The 17,689-nt window shown below is 27.6% G+C and overlaps 1 protein-coding gene across 3 annotated transcripts; it reads left to right on the top strand.

Moving 5' to 3' along the window:
* The first annotated feature begins 547 nt into the window (after positions 1 to 547).
* LOC119687818 (polycomb protein Sfmbt) lies at positions 548 to 11,772 on the top strand. Of its 3 annotated transcripts, XM_038102323.1 has the most exons (11): positions 548 to 691; positions 4,253 to 4,500; positions 5,010 to 5,736; positions 7,295 to 7,540; positions 7,619 to 8,161; positions 8,291 to 8,734; positions 8,790 to 9,039; positions 9,101 to 9,290; positions 9,353 to 9,656; positions 10,884 to 11,209; positions 11,284 to 11,772. In XM_038102323.1, exons 2-11 carry the CDS (start codon positions 4,360 to 4,362, stop codon positions 11,656 to 11,658), a joined length of 3,546 nt encoding a protein of 1,181 aa, XP_037958251.1. In that variant the 5' UTR covers positions 548 to 691; positions 4,253 to 4,359; the 3' UTR covers positions 11,659 to 11,772. The 3 variants fall into 3 exon arrangements, with proteins under 3 accessions (XP_037958251.1, XP_037958249.1, XP_037958250.1); XM_038102321.1 differs by having other exon boundaries at positions 7,295 to 8,161; positions 11,284 to 11,658; XM_038102322.1 differs by lacking the exon at positions 548 to 691 and having other exon boundaries at positions 4,360 to 4,500; positions 7,295 to 8,161.
* Positions 11,773 to 17,689: the final 5,917 nt, after the last annotated feature.

The raw sequence follows: 17,689 nt of genomic DNA, 5'->3' as shown, positions 1-17,689 counted from the left end.
CAATAAAATTAATTGCAATTAAAAACATTTATGCCTTAATAAGCATAAACTTATTTGTATCTAAGAAGTTAAAAAAAAAACAAATGTTTTTAATAAAACTCTTTTCATATATTTAATGCCTTAAATATTTGAATATTTTTAAAATATTTTTAGAATTTTGAGAATTGTGAAACTCTTCAATTTCGCCTGAATTTTTATTTACAAACAGCTTTGTTTTGTTTACTTTGTGCAAAATACAAGGAACAAAATACCAATAAAAAAGGCAATGAAAATTAAAATAAAATTTGTTCTTTTATTTAATTTGTTACTTTTATATATTTTATTTTTTCAAGCATATTAAATTGAATATATCCGAGTTAATGAGCGTTTCTGCATACTCCTATTGTTACAGCAATTTTATGGATATATCATTTGATGAATGAATGCTTTATACAACCCTGCATTTTGCCGCCACAAAACTTCGCTGTGAAAATGAAATAGCAACAATGATTAATATCTTTGGCTTTCTTTTACTTGCAATGCCAATTTATTCACTGCCGTTCACATTTAGCAATTGTTATGTACTAAACATATTTCTGATAAAATATTTTGTAAACGGCTACATATTAAAAGAATAAATTAATTAAAAGCTTACAGTGTTTAATAATTTGTGCTAATAATGAAAGATAAATAGTGTTTGTTGTTATTTTCGGTGAGTAATTAAAAGTACATCACAAATAAAATATAAAAAACTGCGACTTCTGTGCATTGTCTCTGCGGGTGTTAGTACGTACTACGCTTGTGGTACACATTAGTTATAGCGTAAAGCGTTTATAAAACGCACTGAAACTACACAGTTACAGTGGGTTTTGATTAATATATTAGAAGTTTTTTTAGGTATATATGGTAAATGTGTTATAAATATGCATTCGGTAATAAAGTTCTTAATATTTCATAAATATAAGGTAGGAGAGAAATAAAAAAATTGATGTTTATTTCCGGTGTCCTCTCATGTTGATGTTGACTTTCAAATGTTGTTGACGACAACAACGATATGCGAACGTTTGAAATGAAGAAGTCTTATTACTATCAATAGATTAAACCAAGGAAGTAATCGTATGTTTTATAGAAAATGTGTTTATTTATATTAATAAATAATTTTTTTTCTAGTTGATACTTTAATGGAATGAAAAAATTGGAGGTCTTTGTAGTTAATCTTACAATGTAGTTAACAATTGCAATTATGAAAATTTGAAGTTTTCATGTTTCAGTTTTCATGATTTTGTCAAATTAATAATTCAAGTAACGTTGGATTATTTGAATCTTTTCCAGATTTTCCTCATCGTCTATACGAGTCTGTCTGTCCGGACAGCTGGTTTTGAGTAGTTAGAATGTCCTTTTTGTCCTAACTGTTATTTTATTTAAAAACAAAAACAAATATAAATGATTGAATATAATTATCTGTACAATAAATACAATGAAAGTTCTTAATTTTTTTGTCATCGTTTATCTTGATTTAATTTTCAAGATTAGAAATTACAAATTCTTGCACGCGCAATCTTTATTTCAAATTAGATCCATATAAACTTTTTCATTTTTCAAGTTTTAATAGCTATTAATATCGTAAAGTGTTATGAAACTATTATAAAGTTTCGTTTTATTGAAATTAAAGTTAAAAATTAAACGACTTACTTCCAACTGCTTTGTTTGGCGTATCGATTTCAACTACTACTTTTAGTTGTGTTGCCTTCATTGTCGTTCTCGATGTTCTTTTCATGGTTGCATTTGTTGAATTCGATCAGAACGTTACAGAACGCCTACTATTTTCGCTCCCACAATATTTAGTCGTACTATTAAAATTTTCATTCGTTTGACATAGGCATAAAGTTGAAATTTGTTATCTAAAAGAGATTCTTCAAAATTATTGAAGCTAGATTGTATTGTTGCGTCAGAAGAATCATTTCTTCGAGAATAAATACATGGACATGCTGATAGTATCAGTGGAGTCAAGTATAGGCAAGGAGTATTTGCGGTTTACAACAAAAAAGTATCTTCTTTCATCGCACAGTTCTATCTCAATCAAGTTATCAATAGGCAATCGCCTTAAGTCTCGAGAGATGGAAGACACCGATTTTTAACTTAATATATTCAAATTCAATTTCTCTACTCAAAAATACATAATAACTTAAAGCATTAACATCTTTTTCTAAATTTTGGTTCGATAATAAACATTTTCCAGAAACAGTACACTTTTGTAGAGTATTTTATGTTTCGTTTCAATTTTCGTGTAATACAATAGATTCTCGATGTAACGTAAATTTCGTTATTTCGAAACGACAATATATTTCACTGCTTCGAAAATGTCAGATTTTCACTACATTCAAAATACCTTTCTAACTATATAGTTGTCAGACTTTAAAAGCACAATTTATCCCTGAATAGTATAAATAGTATAATTTTATATTCCCAATAATATTTTCGCATTATTTAACGAGATAGTTCGGATGATATGCGAAGTATATCAATTTATTTGTGAAAAATCGTTCAAAATAATAAATTTAGCAATATATTTTATAAGATAAATATACGTCATAATTTTGATAAAATTAAATTACTGTAAAAAAAAAATTTATTTGTTTAGTTTTGTTTCACACAATGCTTCTACTTGTAACATGGATAGGATACTTTCAGTATAATTGTTGTATATTGATTCACATGATTTCACATGATCAAGTATATTGATTCACATGACCAAGTTCAAGTAGTTCAAGTAGATATTTATTACAGAAAACGTAAAATAATGCCTGTACAAATAGAATAGTATTGAAATTTAACAATTAAAAATGAAAATATGATTAATTTAATTATTCTATAGCTAGTTTATGATATCGTTCTAATATAAACATAGCAAGTGGATTTGTTAATAAAACTTTGATAGTAAATTACCAAAACTCCAGAAAAATGTGCGAACATAAAAGTCAAGTACGGCTTTGGGTCAGTTGGTTAAGGTGCGCTGACTCTGAGCTTCAAATTTGGCAGGACACGAGTTTGATTCTTGATACTTGCAGTCTCAAAAAATTATTTACGAATAATTAAATACAAAAATTATTTCCAAGATGATGTTTATTTGGCAATACTCGAAACAGTTGTATGGTCAGCCAAAAATTTGATTAATTAAAATTCAATAAAATGAATTTTTGTTGTTGTAGTTCACTACTCTTCAAAAAACCTCTTTAAGAAAACATCAATGGAATAAAAAAATAAATTACGAATATATGGGTTAGGATATGGATTAGGCAACCGGTAAGTGAAGAGGTGCTGTGTAGGATAACAATAAGACAAAGTTTAAAATTTTTATAATATCACTTGTGAAAAATTTGTTTTTAAGAGTTTTTCGCCTTAAATTAGTTGATTTTTTTATAATGAGCTCATTTGTATGAAATTTCTTTGTATGGTAAATTATTCTAATTAGCGACCTTAATAAGAAAAACTTCCAAAATGAGAAGTTAAATAAGGAAATGCATTCTATATGCAACATTCGTTATTTAGTGAAAGCATTATTACTATGAATGTTATTTAAAAAACAAAAATTTTTGTAATTTTACTTATAATTTATAATCTTATATCAGCACTGCATTTTATTTGTGAGCTTCAACAATATTGATGTTAAAAAAATCCTATCATTAGCAACTTCAACTACCACAACATCTGCGACAGAAGTTATCCACTCCAGAAACAATATGATCGACGAAATGAAGAAGCTCAGAAATTGAGTTCTATCTGAATTTAAACGATTATTATAAAAAAAGCTTGAATAATTTTAAACTGTATTTAGTATAAAAAGGGGACATCAGTGAAAATTTCGTAGTTAGTTTTCTACTTCTTTTTACTTATCACTTTCGTTTACGTGGTAATACGTTGTTTTTAAAAGCTGTTTCGTTTGACAATAAGATTTTTTGGAATGTACTTTATCGACTTCGTTTTGGAACGAAGTCTTACTGTATTTAATTTTAGATAAATATTTTTTATAGCGGTAATTTAGATTAGACCAAAAAAGATCTATCAATTCCGTTTTTACAATCGCCGATTAATATTTTTGGGTATTCTAAGGATTGACTAGACTTTTTGGTTGCACAAAATGAAATTGTTTTTTTTCCAAATTTCATTACAAATTGTTACATATTATTGTTATTTTGTAAATTAATGATAATGTTTTAATGCTTATACTAAATAAATATGAAAATAATTAATTTTTTTCTTTGCTTTTAAATAGATGTGGAACATGTTTGACGTTTGAACAAAGTGGAAACTTTAACAAATGCTGATATTTATTTCCTGACTAAATGAGAAATAAACAAAAAAGTAGATTTCAGGCATAAAATGAATCCCTCTGAAATGAGAATGATGTGGATGAGCCACTACAATCCAGATCGTATCTCCTTGGAGGATGCTGCAACATTATTTGGGCATTCATCTGTGGGGTTGTCGGTAATGGATGATATAACTCATCAACCAACAATGGTAAGTAATGCAAAAAAAAATTTTTGGAACTATTAAATGCAGTAAAATGCAGTTCCATCGACGCATTGTAATATTTAAATAATTGAGCAATCAATTATTTTCATAAAAATGCCGTACAAAATTTTCACCGACACATTTAATTTTTTTGTACTCTAAGTTCTTCACTCATTTATTTCTAAATTTTCATTCTTTTTTCTTTTCATATGTTATTTTTTCTTGCTGTTTTGATCATTTGCTCCTCCCCAAAAAAAATATAAAATAAATTTAAATTGTATTAATACAAATTAAATAAAAAATATTGTTCGCGAAAATTATTATAATTTTTGAATAATTTCTAATATAAAAATATAATTAATTATATATTTATGAATTTGTTGTTTTTAACTTGAATTTTGTTAAATTGCTTTGAATTATTGTTAAATTAATTTAAATATTAACAAAAAATTGTAAAAAAAAATAAATTGCGTTAATAATAATTGCTTTTGTAATATATGTGTCGCTGAAAAAAGGATTTAAATCCAATGATGAGCATTGTTGGGGGGGAATATAGTGGTCAGGCGGCAGCAGCAGCTGTAGCAGCTGCTTCATCTGCGGCTGCAGCAGCTGCGCTGGGAGTTCAACCAACACTGATTGCCAATTCGAATGAAATATATGGTCTAGCGCAAATGGGCGGACTCCATCAACAATTATTGCAACAATCAGCAGCAGCTGTTTTTCAAAATTATGCCAGCATTATTGACGATGAGGAGGCCGCGACTCACAATGTAGATGAAGAACATACTCTTGGCACAGATTATATATCAACGGATGATACACAACAAGTTTATGAGATTGATGACGATTATGATGAAGGCATAGCAGGCCTAACACCGAAACAAGAAATAATAAATATTGATGATTTTGTTATGATGACTGATTCAAATTCTTATGATGGAACAGAGTTTATGAGCTCCGATAGAGATATAACAACTCAAACTATAAATATACCTAAAACGCTTGATGATAATGATTTATTAATACCTGTTGATGAGCAGAAACTAAGCAGTGCATCTTCAAGTGATATTCGAACAAATGCAGCATCGACGTCAGCGACTACATCTACTGGGACACAGCGTACCCAGCGCAAAACACGTAAAATTGAACCAGTCAATAGACCTGGTCTGGTGTTGAAGACACCAATTGCATATAAGGGCAATATTGACCCTTCCGTTATACCAATTCAAAAAGATGGAATGGGTATGTTTTTATTTTTATTTTTGTTTTATTTTAATTAATTAATATATTTAATACATTTTAGTTAGATCATTTTTTGTATTTAATTTTAATATTATTATTTTTTTAGTATTATACAAACAAACACAGAAAAATGTATTATACTTATTGTATACTAATTTATTTGAACAGAAATGCTTTTAGTATATAGTTAGAATATAATTTTTAAATTAGTAATTTTTTTTAGCTGACCGTACAGTTGTTTCAAATACCGCAAAATATCCTCGATCTTTGGTTTTTTGAAGCATCTATTGGGTTTATTGCCGGTGTCAAATTTTTGACCGTCTTTGCAAACATTCATACATAATTTTCTTGTTATACGACATATACGACCATTTTTATATAAATTATAATTTAATTGCATTTTAAATTGCATCTTTTTACAGTAGGTAGTCTAAAAAGAGAAAACATATATCATAAGCCATATTTTTTTCATTATTTTTTTCTCTTTCTGTTTTCTGTTAGTCACAGATGTTGATGTTTTTCCAATATACTTTCGTCTTAGATCGTGCTATAATATCCACTTTTAGAAATGCACTTGTAATTTCATTACATTCATTGTGAAATTCTTTCGATCTCTGTTCCTATAACAGAACAGTAGTTGACGTAATATAAAGATAATAAATAATAAAGACTTTTCAACATTCAATAGTTCTTACTGTTCAGATATTTTAAGTATTCATGCAAATGGATATCCATATAGATTGAAGTATTTGATCCAAACCGACATCCTTAAAATCCCCGTACAGTTTGAACATGTTAGAATTCAAATAAAACCAATAGTACTGATATTTATGAACGGTGGTTTTTTTTTTTAAATTTCAAGTCCAGCCAGGGTTAAGTTATTGTTGTTAAAGCCGAATTCGATGAAAAACTATATAACCTAACTATGTGAAAGTAACTGACCTGCTTTGCTACAAACATTCTTTTATGAAATTATTTCGAAAGCCATTATTTTATTAGTTAAAGATGAATTCTTCTAAAATAATTCTTTACTTTTCATGATTTTTTGCGGTTAATAGCTTTGAAGATTTGATGTTGAGTTTTAACGCAATAGGAACTATTGGAACTAAGTGTCAACTATTCATAGGTTTTTTAAGATTAGTAGAAATTTAATAATCAACTACAAAAATTAAATAATATTAGCAAAACTAGTAACCATTCAATAAGGTGATGCAATAAACAAATTTTGAAACAAAAAGTCGAAGATCACTGAAACTATTACACATATATGTGGTGTCGTTTATGCCTTTATTTGGTAAATCAAAAAATTATTTTTTAACAGCCTTTTTCCTCTTATTTTTACATCTCGCTGAATTTTTTTTCTTGTCTCACTGTCTATCACCTTAAAATATTTCAGTATAATCAAATATAAATATCTACCTATTTTAGATAATTTAGATTAGTAAATATTTAGAAAAGAAAAGCAATATTCTCAAATTCGACAAATTTAGTAGTAAGAGATTCACCACTACATTTTGTATTGTTTTGATCTATAAGTATATATTTTCTCTGTTTTTAGCTGTATGTGAACGGTGTGGTGCTATCGGCGTAAAACATACATTTTACACCAAATCTAGACGTTTTTGCAGTATGGCGTGCGCTCGCGGTGAGCTATATTCATTAGTCCTTAATGGAAAAATGATGGCAGGTAATCAGCAGCAACAACAACAGCAGATCCAACAGGAACAGCCTCAGTCAACAACGACAACTTTAGCAAATGAACACACTAATGATGGCTTAAATGAGGCTCAGGATTCAAACCAAGGTCTACCAGATTTCGAAATTGAATACGCTGTGCTCATTTCAACCACTAACAACTCTAATTATCGATTCAAAATTACAGATCATTCAAAATTAGCGCAAATTAACGGTTTAAGTGAAGCTGTGATGACTAACATACTAGCGGACATGACAGTTGAGAATTCTAACATAAGTGAAATAAAAGGATCGTCAACCGGTTGCAGTGATTCATCTCTTGGTGCTAACAGTGATGATGGTACAATGGCTATATCAACAACAAAGTCGCTTCGAATGTTTGCAGATATGTTACCGCAAAATGGTATACCAAAAATAGATCATCATCTTCCGACATGCCCGCAATTAGAGAAGATAATTAGCATACGTCGCCGTCATGGGGATCCTTCACATTCGTATGATTGGACACCAAGGTTATTAGATGAGAATTTTTATGCGGCACCAGTATCATGTTTTCCACATGCACCTGGGTATGAGGTGTGGGATAATATAGACGTTGATATGAAAGTTGAAGTTGAAAATACGGATTGTGATAACCTGGAAGTTATACAGCCAGGACAAACACCTCATTCATTTTGGGTGGCGACTATATTAAATATAAGCGGATATAAAGCATTAATGCGTTATGAAGGTAACATTGGGGGCCGTAGAAGAAATTATTCTGTATAGTGACCTAATGTGAACTCTTACGTTATAAGATTACAAAAACATTTTGTCAAATAGGTTAAATTTTTTATTATTTAATTTATACTTTTAATAGGGTTTGACGAATCTGATAACGATTTTTGGGTTAATTTGTGTAATTCTGAAGTCCATTCAGTGGGCTGGTGTGCAACACGTGGTAAACCACTTATACCGCCGCGCAGTATTCAAAACAAATACGGAGACTGGATCGATTTTTTGGTAGGGCGATTATCAGGCGCACGTACATTGCCTTCTAGTTTTTATAACAAAGTGAACGACAGCATACAATGTCGTTTTCGTATCGGTTTAAATCTCGAGTGTGTGGACAAGGATTGCATATCCCAAGTGCGTTTAGCTACTGTTACTAAAATTGTCGGCAAACGGTTGTTTTTACGTTATTTTGATTCCGAAGACGGATTTTGGTGCCATGAAGATGCACCTATCATTCATCCTGTGGGATGGGCAACAACAGTAGGACATAATTTATCAGCGCCGCAGGATTATCTGGAAAGAATGCTGGGTGAGTTACACATGCGATAATTTAAAAAATTATCCTTAACATTGAATTAATGTAGCGGGTCGTGAAGCTATGATTGAAGTGCATGAGGACGATGCAACAATAGAACTTTTTAAAATGAACTTCACATTTGAAGAATATTATCCGGAATCAAGAAAGAATAGTTTTGTAGAAGGTATGAAACTGGAGGCGGTAGATCCCTTAAATCTTTCGTCGATTTGCGCCGCTACTGTTATGGCAGTTTTAAAGTTTGGTTACATAATGATACGCATTGACTCTTATCAACCTGACGCTTCCGGTTCTGATTGGTATGTGCTGCAATTTTATAAAATAAATTTTCTTTTAACAATTTAAGCTTTTTATATTTAGGTTTTGTTACCATGAAAAATCACCAAGCATATTTCCCGTTGGTTTTTGTGAATCAAATAACATTACTCTTACGCCACCCAACGGTTATGATGTAAACACTTTCAGTTGGGAAACATATTTGGATGAAACATGCAGCTTAGCTGCTGGACAACACTTATTTCATCGTATTATACCAGCCCACGGGTTTGAGGTAATTAGAATGTTACAAATTATTATTTTGTGAATACTATTTTTCTGTATTTCATTAATTAGGTTGGTATGAGCCTTGAGTGTGCCGATCTTATGGATCCACGTTTGGTATGTGTCGCTACTGTATCCCGAATAGTTGGACGTTTACTTAAAATACATTTTGATGGCTGGACTGATGAATATGATCAATGGTTAGATTGTGAATCACCTGATGTTTATCCTGTAGGTTGGTGTGTACTTGTGGGACACAAGTTGGAAGGCCCACCAATACAAGTTAAAACGACACCAAAATTAAAACCACAAAAGAAACGAAAAAAGAAATTCTCACCAACATCAGCAAATAAAATACATGAAAATCAAAATACAAGTAAGAATTATATTTTATAAATATTTAATCATTTAAATTGCTCTCATACAAATCTTATATATAAATATCCAATCGCATATAAAATAAATGTCCACTAAAATTTTTAAATATGCCCGTTCGATTACCGTACAATCTACAGCATTTATGTAAAGTGTGTAAAGCACTTTGATATGCAAAAAATACTATATAAAATAATCAAATTCATATGTGCTCAAAAAGAAAAGTATAAAAATTGAACTTTTCAAATAAGTTATGATTGAATCTAAAAGCATTAGACATCTGCATATAGTTGACTGTGCGTTAAGTAATTAGTTAATTAAAATGCTTAGAAATGACACGTTTTATGAGAAATGACAACCTCATTTAGCCGGCAACCACAGAATATGACTAATTGAGTTTGTCGATGTTAGGTGTATAGGTGAATAGGTGTCATATATATTTTTGAAATCATATTCTATATGCTACACTCTGTGTTTAGCAACAGAGTATAATGATGATGGGGTTTCAAGAACAGCCGGGTCTATGTCCCGGAGCCATTTCTCTCCCCCGACGATCAAGTGCCGTTCGACACCATCCAAAAGGACTTCTAATGTAGGTCCCAGCGAGTTACAACAACAACAACATAATGAAATTGGTGTTTTTGTAGAAAGAAAATCTCATGTGCGTTTATAGCATTAGTGAAAAATATTGATAAATATTAATAGTACTCACGAAATCTCTCAAATTTTTATAAATAGCTTATATTTCAGTTTTCTCAGTTTTACTGTTTTCTCAACCCAGTTGCAATTTTGATATAAATTTAAATAATATTGAAAAAAATTGGAAAATAATTTTTTATTGAGTCAACTATTATAAGGAATAAAATTATTTACATACAACTTCCATTTTTTTTTTGCAAATATTACTACCATTCACAATAAATTATATATAGTTAAGAGACGCACTTAAGTTTCAACAGTTCAATTAGCTCCGAAGCGAATAAACCCAAGCAACCAAGTATTTTTTTGTATATAGTTCAGTTAGCTGTTATATTTTAATATCTACTTGAATTGAAGCATTTTAAGACGCTTTTAAGAGTTTCCGTGAGTACCCGTATTTTGTATTTAATTGTTCATTGTGTAAATAAAGCATAAAAAGCAACAAGATTGATAATTGTTTTCTTGACGTTTATATCACATCAATATTTATTAATTTTAGTATTAAATAAGAAACAATTAAAATTTTTAGTTAAACAACGCAGTATGGCTTTAAAAAGTAATCCACATCTTCCAAAATTAAACATAAAATCAGAATTGAAAGCAGAACAACCTAACTCTACTTATTATGATGAACATGCCGAAATTGATGACGATGAGTTTGATGATGAAAGCATAAGTCATCGCTCAAGTCAGTCTACACCGCAGTCTCTTGTTGCAGAAGTTGTCAGCAGTGCCAGTGAAAAATTCTCACAACAAGTTTTGAATGCAGCTCGTATTAGCAATATGCAAACAGTCAAGAAGAGTGTATCTCCAGCACCACCAAGCATAGGGCGTAAAGCAACAAGTTATATTGGAGTGAGTTGAATGTTGACAAATTTATTTTACAAAAAGTTGTTTTTTTTTAATTATTTATTTTTTTTGCGCAATAGAATTCATCAGTTAGCAGTAGTAAATACATTCCACGTTTAACTGATTCAAACGACATATCCAGCACTTCAAATAATAATTCCTACTTAACTGTTACTACCAGTGATGCACAAACGGAACTCACGCCTGACAATTGGAATGTTTATGATGTGTCGCAATTTTTACGTGTTAACGATTGCACAGCGCATTGCGATACATTTAGTCGCAATAAAATCGATGGCAAGCGTTTAATGGAATTATCAAAAGACGAAATTATAACGATGTTTGGTATGAAAGTTGGCCCTGCGCTTAAAATATTTGATCTAATACAGCAGCTCAAATGTAAAATAAATCCAAGCAAATCGAGACTGCATAAGGCGAATAAATCATTTTTATAGTGCCTTCAGAAATGTCCTTGTCAAGAGAAACAACTACCTACATATAAATTTAAGCGTAATCTTATTGCTTTAATAATTAATATTATTAAATATTTCTCATTATAGTAAAGTTCAAACACCAATTAATAACAAATTATAGAGTTAGTATATACATTAATACATATATAAATATAAATATATATAAATTATATATATATAATTATATAATTATATATATATATATATATATAAATTTTTTGATATTTATGAAATATGTTTGAATTCATATATAAAATCACTAAAATTGTTTAGCTTAAGATTCTTTCAACTAATGTTGAACTAAATTGCATTAATTAATTGCATTCATAACTATTTAAACCCTGTGTCACCCTAATACAAGTGATGTCGCTTTGGTGGTAGTTAAATTTTAGTTTAATTAAATTTTAACAATTTTAGTTTAATGAATTTTACTAGTTTTTGTACAAAAAATTAGTGCTGTTCAACACACAAAAAATCGTATAAGCAATAACAAATTGTATCATCTTTCAAAATATTTGTGTTTATTTCTCTGATGCATTTGCATTTTGTGCTCTCCCTTTAACGTTTGCTCACGAAGTGTCCGAATAATTTCACTGCTCATAATAATCACAACTCTGGACATTCGAAAACTTTTGATTTACAAAAAATCTGATTTGTTTTAACTCCGGAGACTTCATTGCTATTCTATTAATAACTTCGGTTTTTAAAATATCCGAATAATATGAACAGCACTACAAAAAACCCGTAAATGTTTTCTTTCATATGTACTATTTTATATGAATTTATATGTATGAAGTCATATATATATATTTTAATTTTTATTTTATTTTTTATTAATAATTCTTTCTGTGAAATTTATATACTTTATTAAATGAATTTAAGTCTCGAAAATTTAATTATTTATTAAATTTGTAATATATTATATTATATTTAAACTGGTACCACAATATTTTTTTTGCAAAAAACATGTATGCGCAATAATTTTATAACATATTTAAAGCATTATATAAATTGAATTGTGATTTTATATAAATATAATGTTAATTTTAATTGAAGAATATATATTTTTTACATTGCTAACATAACATTAATAATATTATTATATTTTTTGTAATTTTATAACATATAATATTTTTATGAATAGCTTTGAAAAAGAATTTATTCTATTGCTTATAAAATTTATACAAGACTGCAGCTAAATCCTAATTCACTTTTCTATATTAAAATAGTATTTTTTTTTATTATTAAATTACTGTATATTTTTATCTTATAAAGTGAATATCTAAAATGCGTTTTGAATTTATTATGGAATTGTATATATATATATCTTTTCTATATATGAATTTATGTATATTTAATTATTTTACAGGAATGAATAACCCAGAACATATATGTTGTATATTTGTAAACATGTATATGTATACTTATATGAATATTTATATATATGTTTACATCTATATTTATATGTATATTAATATGCACATTTGTATAAATATTTATATATACTTATATTTCAGGATTTTAATTATAGAAGGTAAATTTTAAAGTAAAAATGTTTATACTTGATTATTAAATTCTTTTGAAATGAATAAAAGTTTTTATGTGTGATCTCTACTTTATATGATTTTTTACAGACATGCACACATATTTATGTATATATAGACTTAAGCAATCCGTATATATAGTAAATAGCGTATATGTTAAATAAAGTTTAACCGATAATTCAGTAGGCACATAAAATATAATTTTTCCATTAATTGATGGATTATTTGAGTCTTTTAGTTGGCATTAATTAAAAATTTGGAAAATCTCAAATTTCAGGTCTTAAATAAAAAAAATTATAAGGCTATCATATTATAATAATAAAATACATATATAATAGGATAAAAAAAGTATATATAATAAAAGATCCTTTAATAATTTTAATATCGGTTTAAAATATTTTATTTGATTAACTGAAGCCTGATTAAAATCGATTTATATTTGATAAAAAGTTGATAATAATTATTAATATACATCTGCCCAAATTCAAAATTTTTAAAATCTTCCGTTTTTCGACGACAAAGATATATATGTTTTCTAATAAATGTTTATTTCTTATTGTGAATGTAAATTTTTAATATATGTGCTTTAGTGTATCTTGAAATATACTGTATACATTTTCATAAATTTCATAAGTCTCATCATTTTGTGCATGTAATTTGTCTATAACGTAAATACAGTACATTTGATAACATATAATTTCATTTCAACAAGATTTTTATGTTAAAGTTGTAAACTTAATACAAGTCTTTTAAATTTATTAGAGGCAAAATATATTTAAAAGGCATTCAAATTTTCCACATAAAATAGTGGTAAAGCAATAAGATTTTTTTCAAATTTTTACTTACACTGCGAAAAGATGAAATAAAAAAAACCATATAGTTAAAATAGTGGTTCTTTTTCAATACTAACTAACATAGTGTTGAAAAAAAATCTCTCAATATTTTTTGTATTTATTAAAATAATTTTAATTATATACTGATTTTCATTCGAATTTTGATGCAAAACACAGAAAACGGAGAAATTACTTTAAAAAAATTTGGAAACCTGAGTATGTTGAAAAAATACAACAATTTTAATTTCCAATCCAATTTAAATGAAAAACATATTGGACATTAATTGAAATTATAAATTAAAAATTTTTTGTTAATAACATTTAATTATTGATTAAACATTTAGTTACAAAACAATCCACATGTATTTATATATATATATATTTATTTATTTAGTAATTGTGGTACCAAGTTTTAATTAATTCATTGTTATACAATTTAATTTTAAAACTAAATCTCAAAAATTTTTATATATTTATATTTCCATGTATATATATTTCCATATATATATATCTCCATATATATATATCTCCATATATAAATATTTTCATATATATATATTTAATTTATATATTTAATATATATATTATATATATATATCTCCATATATAAATATTTTCATATATATATATTTAATTTATATATTTATATATATATATATAGCGCTATTTAATTTGCTTAGAAAAAATGAACTAAATCGTTTAATTATTATTAAATAATTTACTATCAATATTTCAACTGTTTGAATTCTAGCCTTACTCTTGTCTACTTCCATTGAATCATTTTGCAAATCTGCTAAGCTTTTAGTTCATAGCGCCCCTGCAATGATCAAACAAAATATCAATTAAATGAAACTAATATTACCTTATTGCATAATTCATCAATAATACATGTCGAATCATTATATATATATATATATATATATATGTATATGTATATATATGTATATATATATATATATATTCATATATTATATATAGTTAAATTATATAAATAAATTGAAAACTATAAAAATGTTCATAAATAATCAGGGAAAGTTTTCAGTTATTAATTGTACCAATAGTTTATAAAGGCTAGTATAGCAGCTAATGTTGAATACATAGTTAAATATACGTAAACATATACATATATATACATTCATGAAAATATCGATATAGATATAAAATATATTATATGCCTATATAGAATTGAATAATAAAAACAGTAAGCAATTAAAAGTCACCTAAATAGCCTAAAATGTTGATTGTTTATATATAGTTTATAAATATATCTACATATATAATTATATCTTTATATACACACAAATAAATAAGGTTAAACGTTTATTAACAATTACTTTATTAACATTTATTAGCATTAAACAAATATATTGCACTTAAATTATGTAAAAAAAAAATAATATACATATTGTAAAAGAAAATATAAATACAGACATTAATTATAATGTATGTATAATATTGCATATATTATATACATTAATTTTATTTTTAATTTTACAAACTAGTTCTAGAATTAAAAATGTTTTAATTTAGTTTTATGACTAAGCAAAATAATCATAGTTTAAAATTTACAAATCAAAAATTAATATACAAATTCATGCAAAAATTTACAATACATAAATTTTTTGATTATGTAGTTCTAGATGCAAGTATTCTATATTCTAAAATTTTGTATTATTTGAAATATTAGACACATAAAATTTTATAATAGTTTTTAAAGTATTTGAAAATAACTCACTAATTTATGCATTATGAAAGGAATCTAAAAATGAACCGATATATAAGTTTATAAATCTGTAGTGTTTTAAGGAAAGTATGAGAATTTTAAATTTAAATATTTTATAAGAACAAAAGATTCAAACATTGTATATATTCAAGTAAAATTGGTCATTTTGTTCACATTTATTATAAGAATGTAAAAGAAGTAACAAAACAATATTAGCTTGGTTCTTTTTGTATAAGAACACAAAATGTTATGAATATTGAAAAGATATAAAACAGAAGGAAGAAAATATAAAATATGTTTAAGAAAATGTATGGGATTTATTTTTTGTTGTTGTAAGAGTTTTAATCAAGTTTCCGTTTCCGTTTCTGTTTATTATTGTTGTTGAACTTGACTTTGGGCTTCCATTAGTTCTTACCTCATTTAATAACTAGTAAACACATAATAGTGACAAAAACAACACAAACATAAATCGAGAAGAGTGGTGTAGTATGTAAGGTACAATTGTTAGAAATTTGGATTGTGCAGCATATGATTTTGTGGGGAATGGATGGAATATTATTGTTTTAATTAAAAAAATTTAATATAGCAGGAGCAATAAATGAATGATTGCTTATACATTTTCCTTTACTGAGAATTTCTCCTCAATAACAAAAAAAAAAAAATAAGTACAATAATTATTTTTAAAATACTAGTTAAAATATTGGCTAATGACATAATATCAGATAAATGTTTTTGACATACATTTATATGCTGTGTGTAGTTGTAATGAATGGAAATAAATTGATACACTATAGTAACACTATAGTACTATATATAATAAATTTTAATAAAACATGTTAATGAGTCTTATATAAATTACAAGGATGTACAAAAATGCTTTCAAAAATTTTTAACGAACATCTGGTGTGAAATGTATGTCTGTTAAGGGGTGACTATTGATATTGTATTCTGCTTTTATTAGTACGATGCAGAAAGTATCTAGACGAGGAGCTTTTTCTTTTAATAATCGATGTAGTATTCGTTTTACGCACTGGAGAAGACGTTCCTAACATCCACCGACTAACGGATTAGCAGGACTGTTAAAGATCTATTACACTTCATTTATAGCAGTTTCTTGTTGTATAGCGTCAAAATCTACCAACCTCTCCTGTTTCTTTTTTTTTTATGCTATTGTACCTTCTCATGCGAACAAGCACTCCACGGCGATTGACAAAATTCTTCAGGCAAAGTAGAAAGACATCTGTTGATAAATCAGTAGCAACTTCGAGATGTATAGCACGTGTGAATATCGCAATACACTTCATTTTACGGCGGTGTCCAATTGTTACAAAAAATGGAACAGTACCAGTACGTAAATGGTTGGACATATGGCGTAAAGCGATCAGGGGGTAATTGACTCATCAATGCCACTGCTGGCTTAGATTTATCACATATGCATACCGCGTAATTTCTTTTTACTGTGTTTAGCAAGGAATGACAGTTTGGTATCCAAAACCGTTGACACATTTCGTTTACGGTTAACTTGCTGTTTTGATGATGATTCCTTCTGTGGTAGTGATCCATGACTAGCAAGGTAACGTTATGATAGTCTGGTGAGATTATGGGATGACGTGTGGAGTTTCAGACAGCCTACTTGGAATAACTTACTGTTTTGTTGATGATTTTTTTCTGTGGTAGTGATCCAAGGAATATCCGCGACGAATTTCAGACAGCATACTTGAAATACATTGAAAATGAAAGTGCAACGCAAATTATTCTATCCCAGATAAATAGCAAAATCTTGTCTTGACTACGCACTGATACTACACTTCTACACTTACAATCTCTTGTATACTGTAGTGCAGTAACAGCAATTAGGTTGCATGGTCAAAAGATCCAAACTTCTGCTAATGATGCGGGACAAAAACGAATTT

Source organism: Teleopsis dalmanni, chromosome X (assembly GCF_002237135.1).
Source record: "Teleopsis dalmanni isolate 2A chromosome X, ASM223713v2, whole genome shotgun sequence".
Lineage (NCBI taxonomy): Eukaryota > Metazoa > Arthropoda > Insecta > Diptera > Diopsidae > Teleopsis > Teleopsis dalmanni.
Note: the sequence above shows the minus strand (reverse complement) of the source record. Positions and strands in the feature narration are given on the sequence as shown.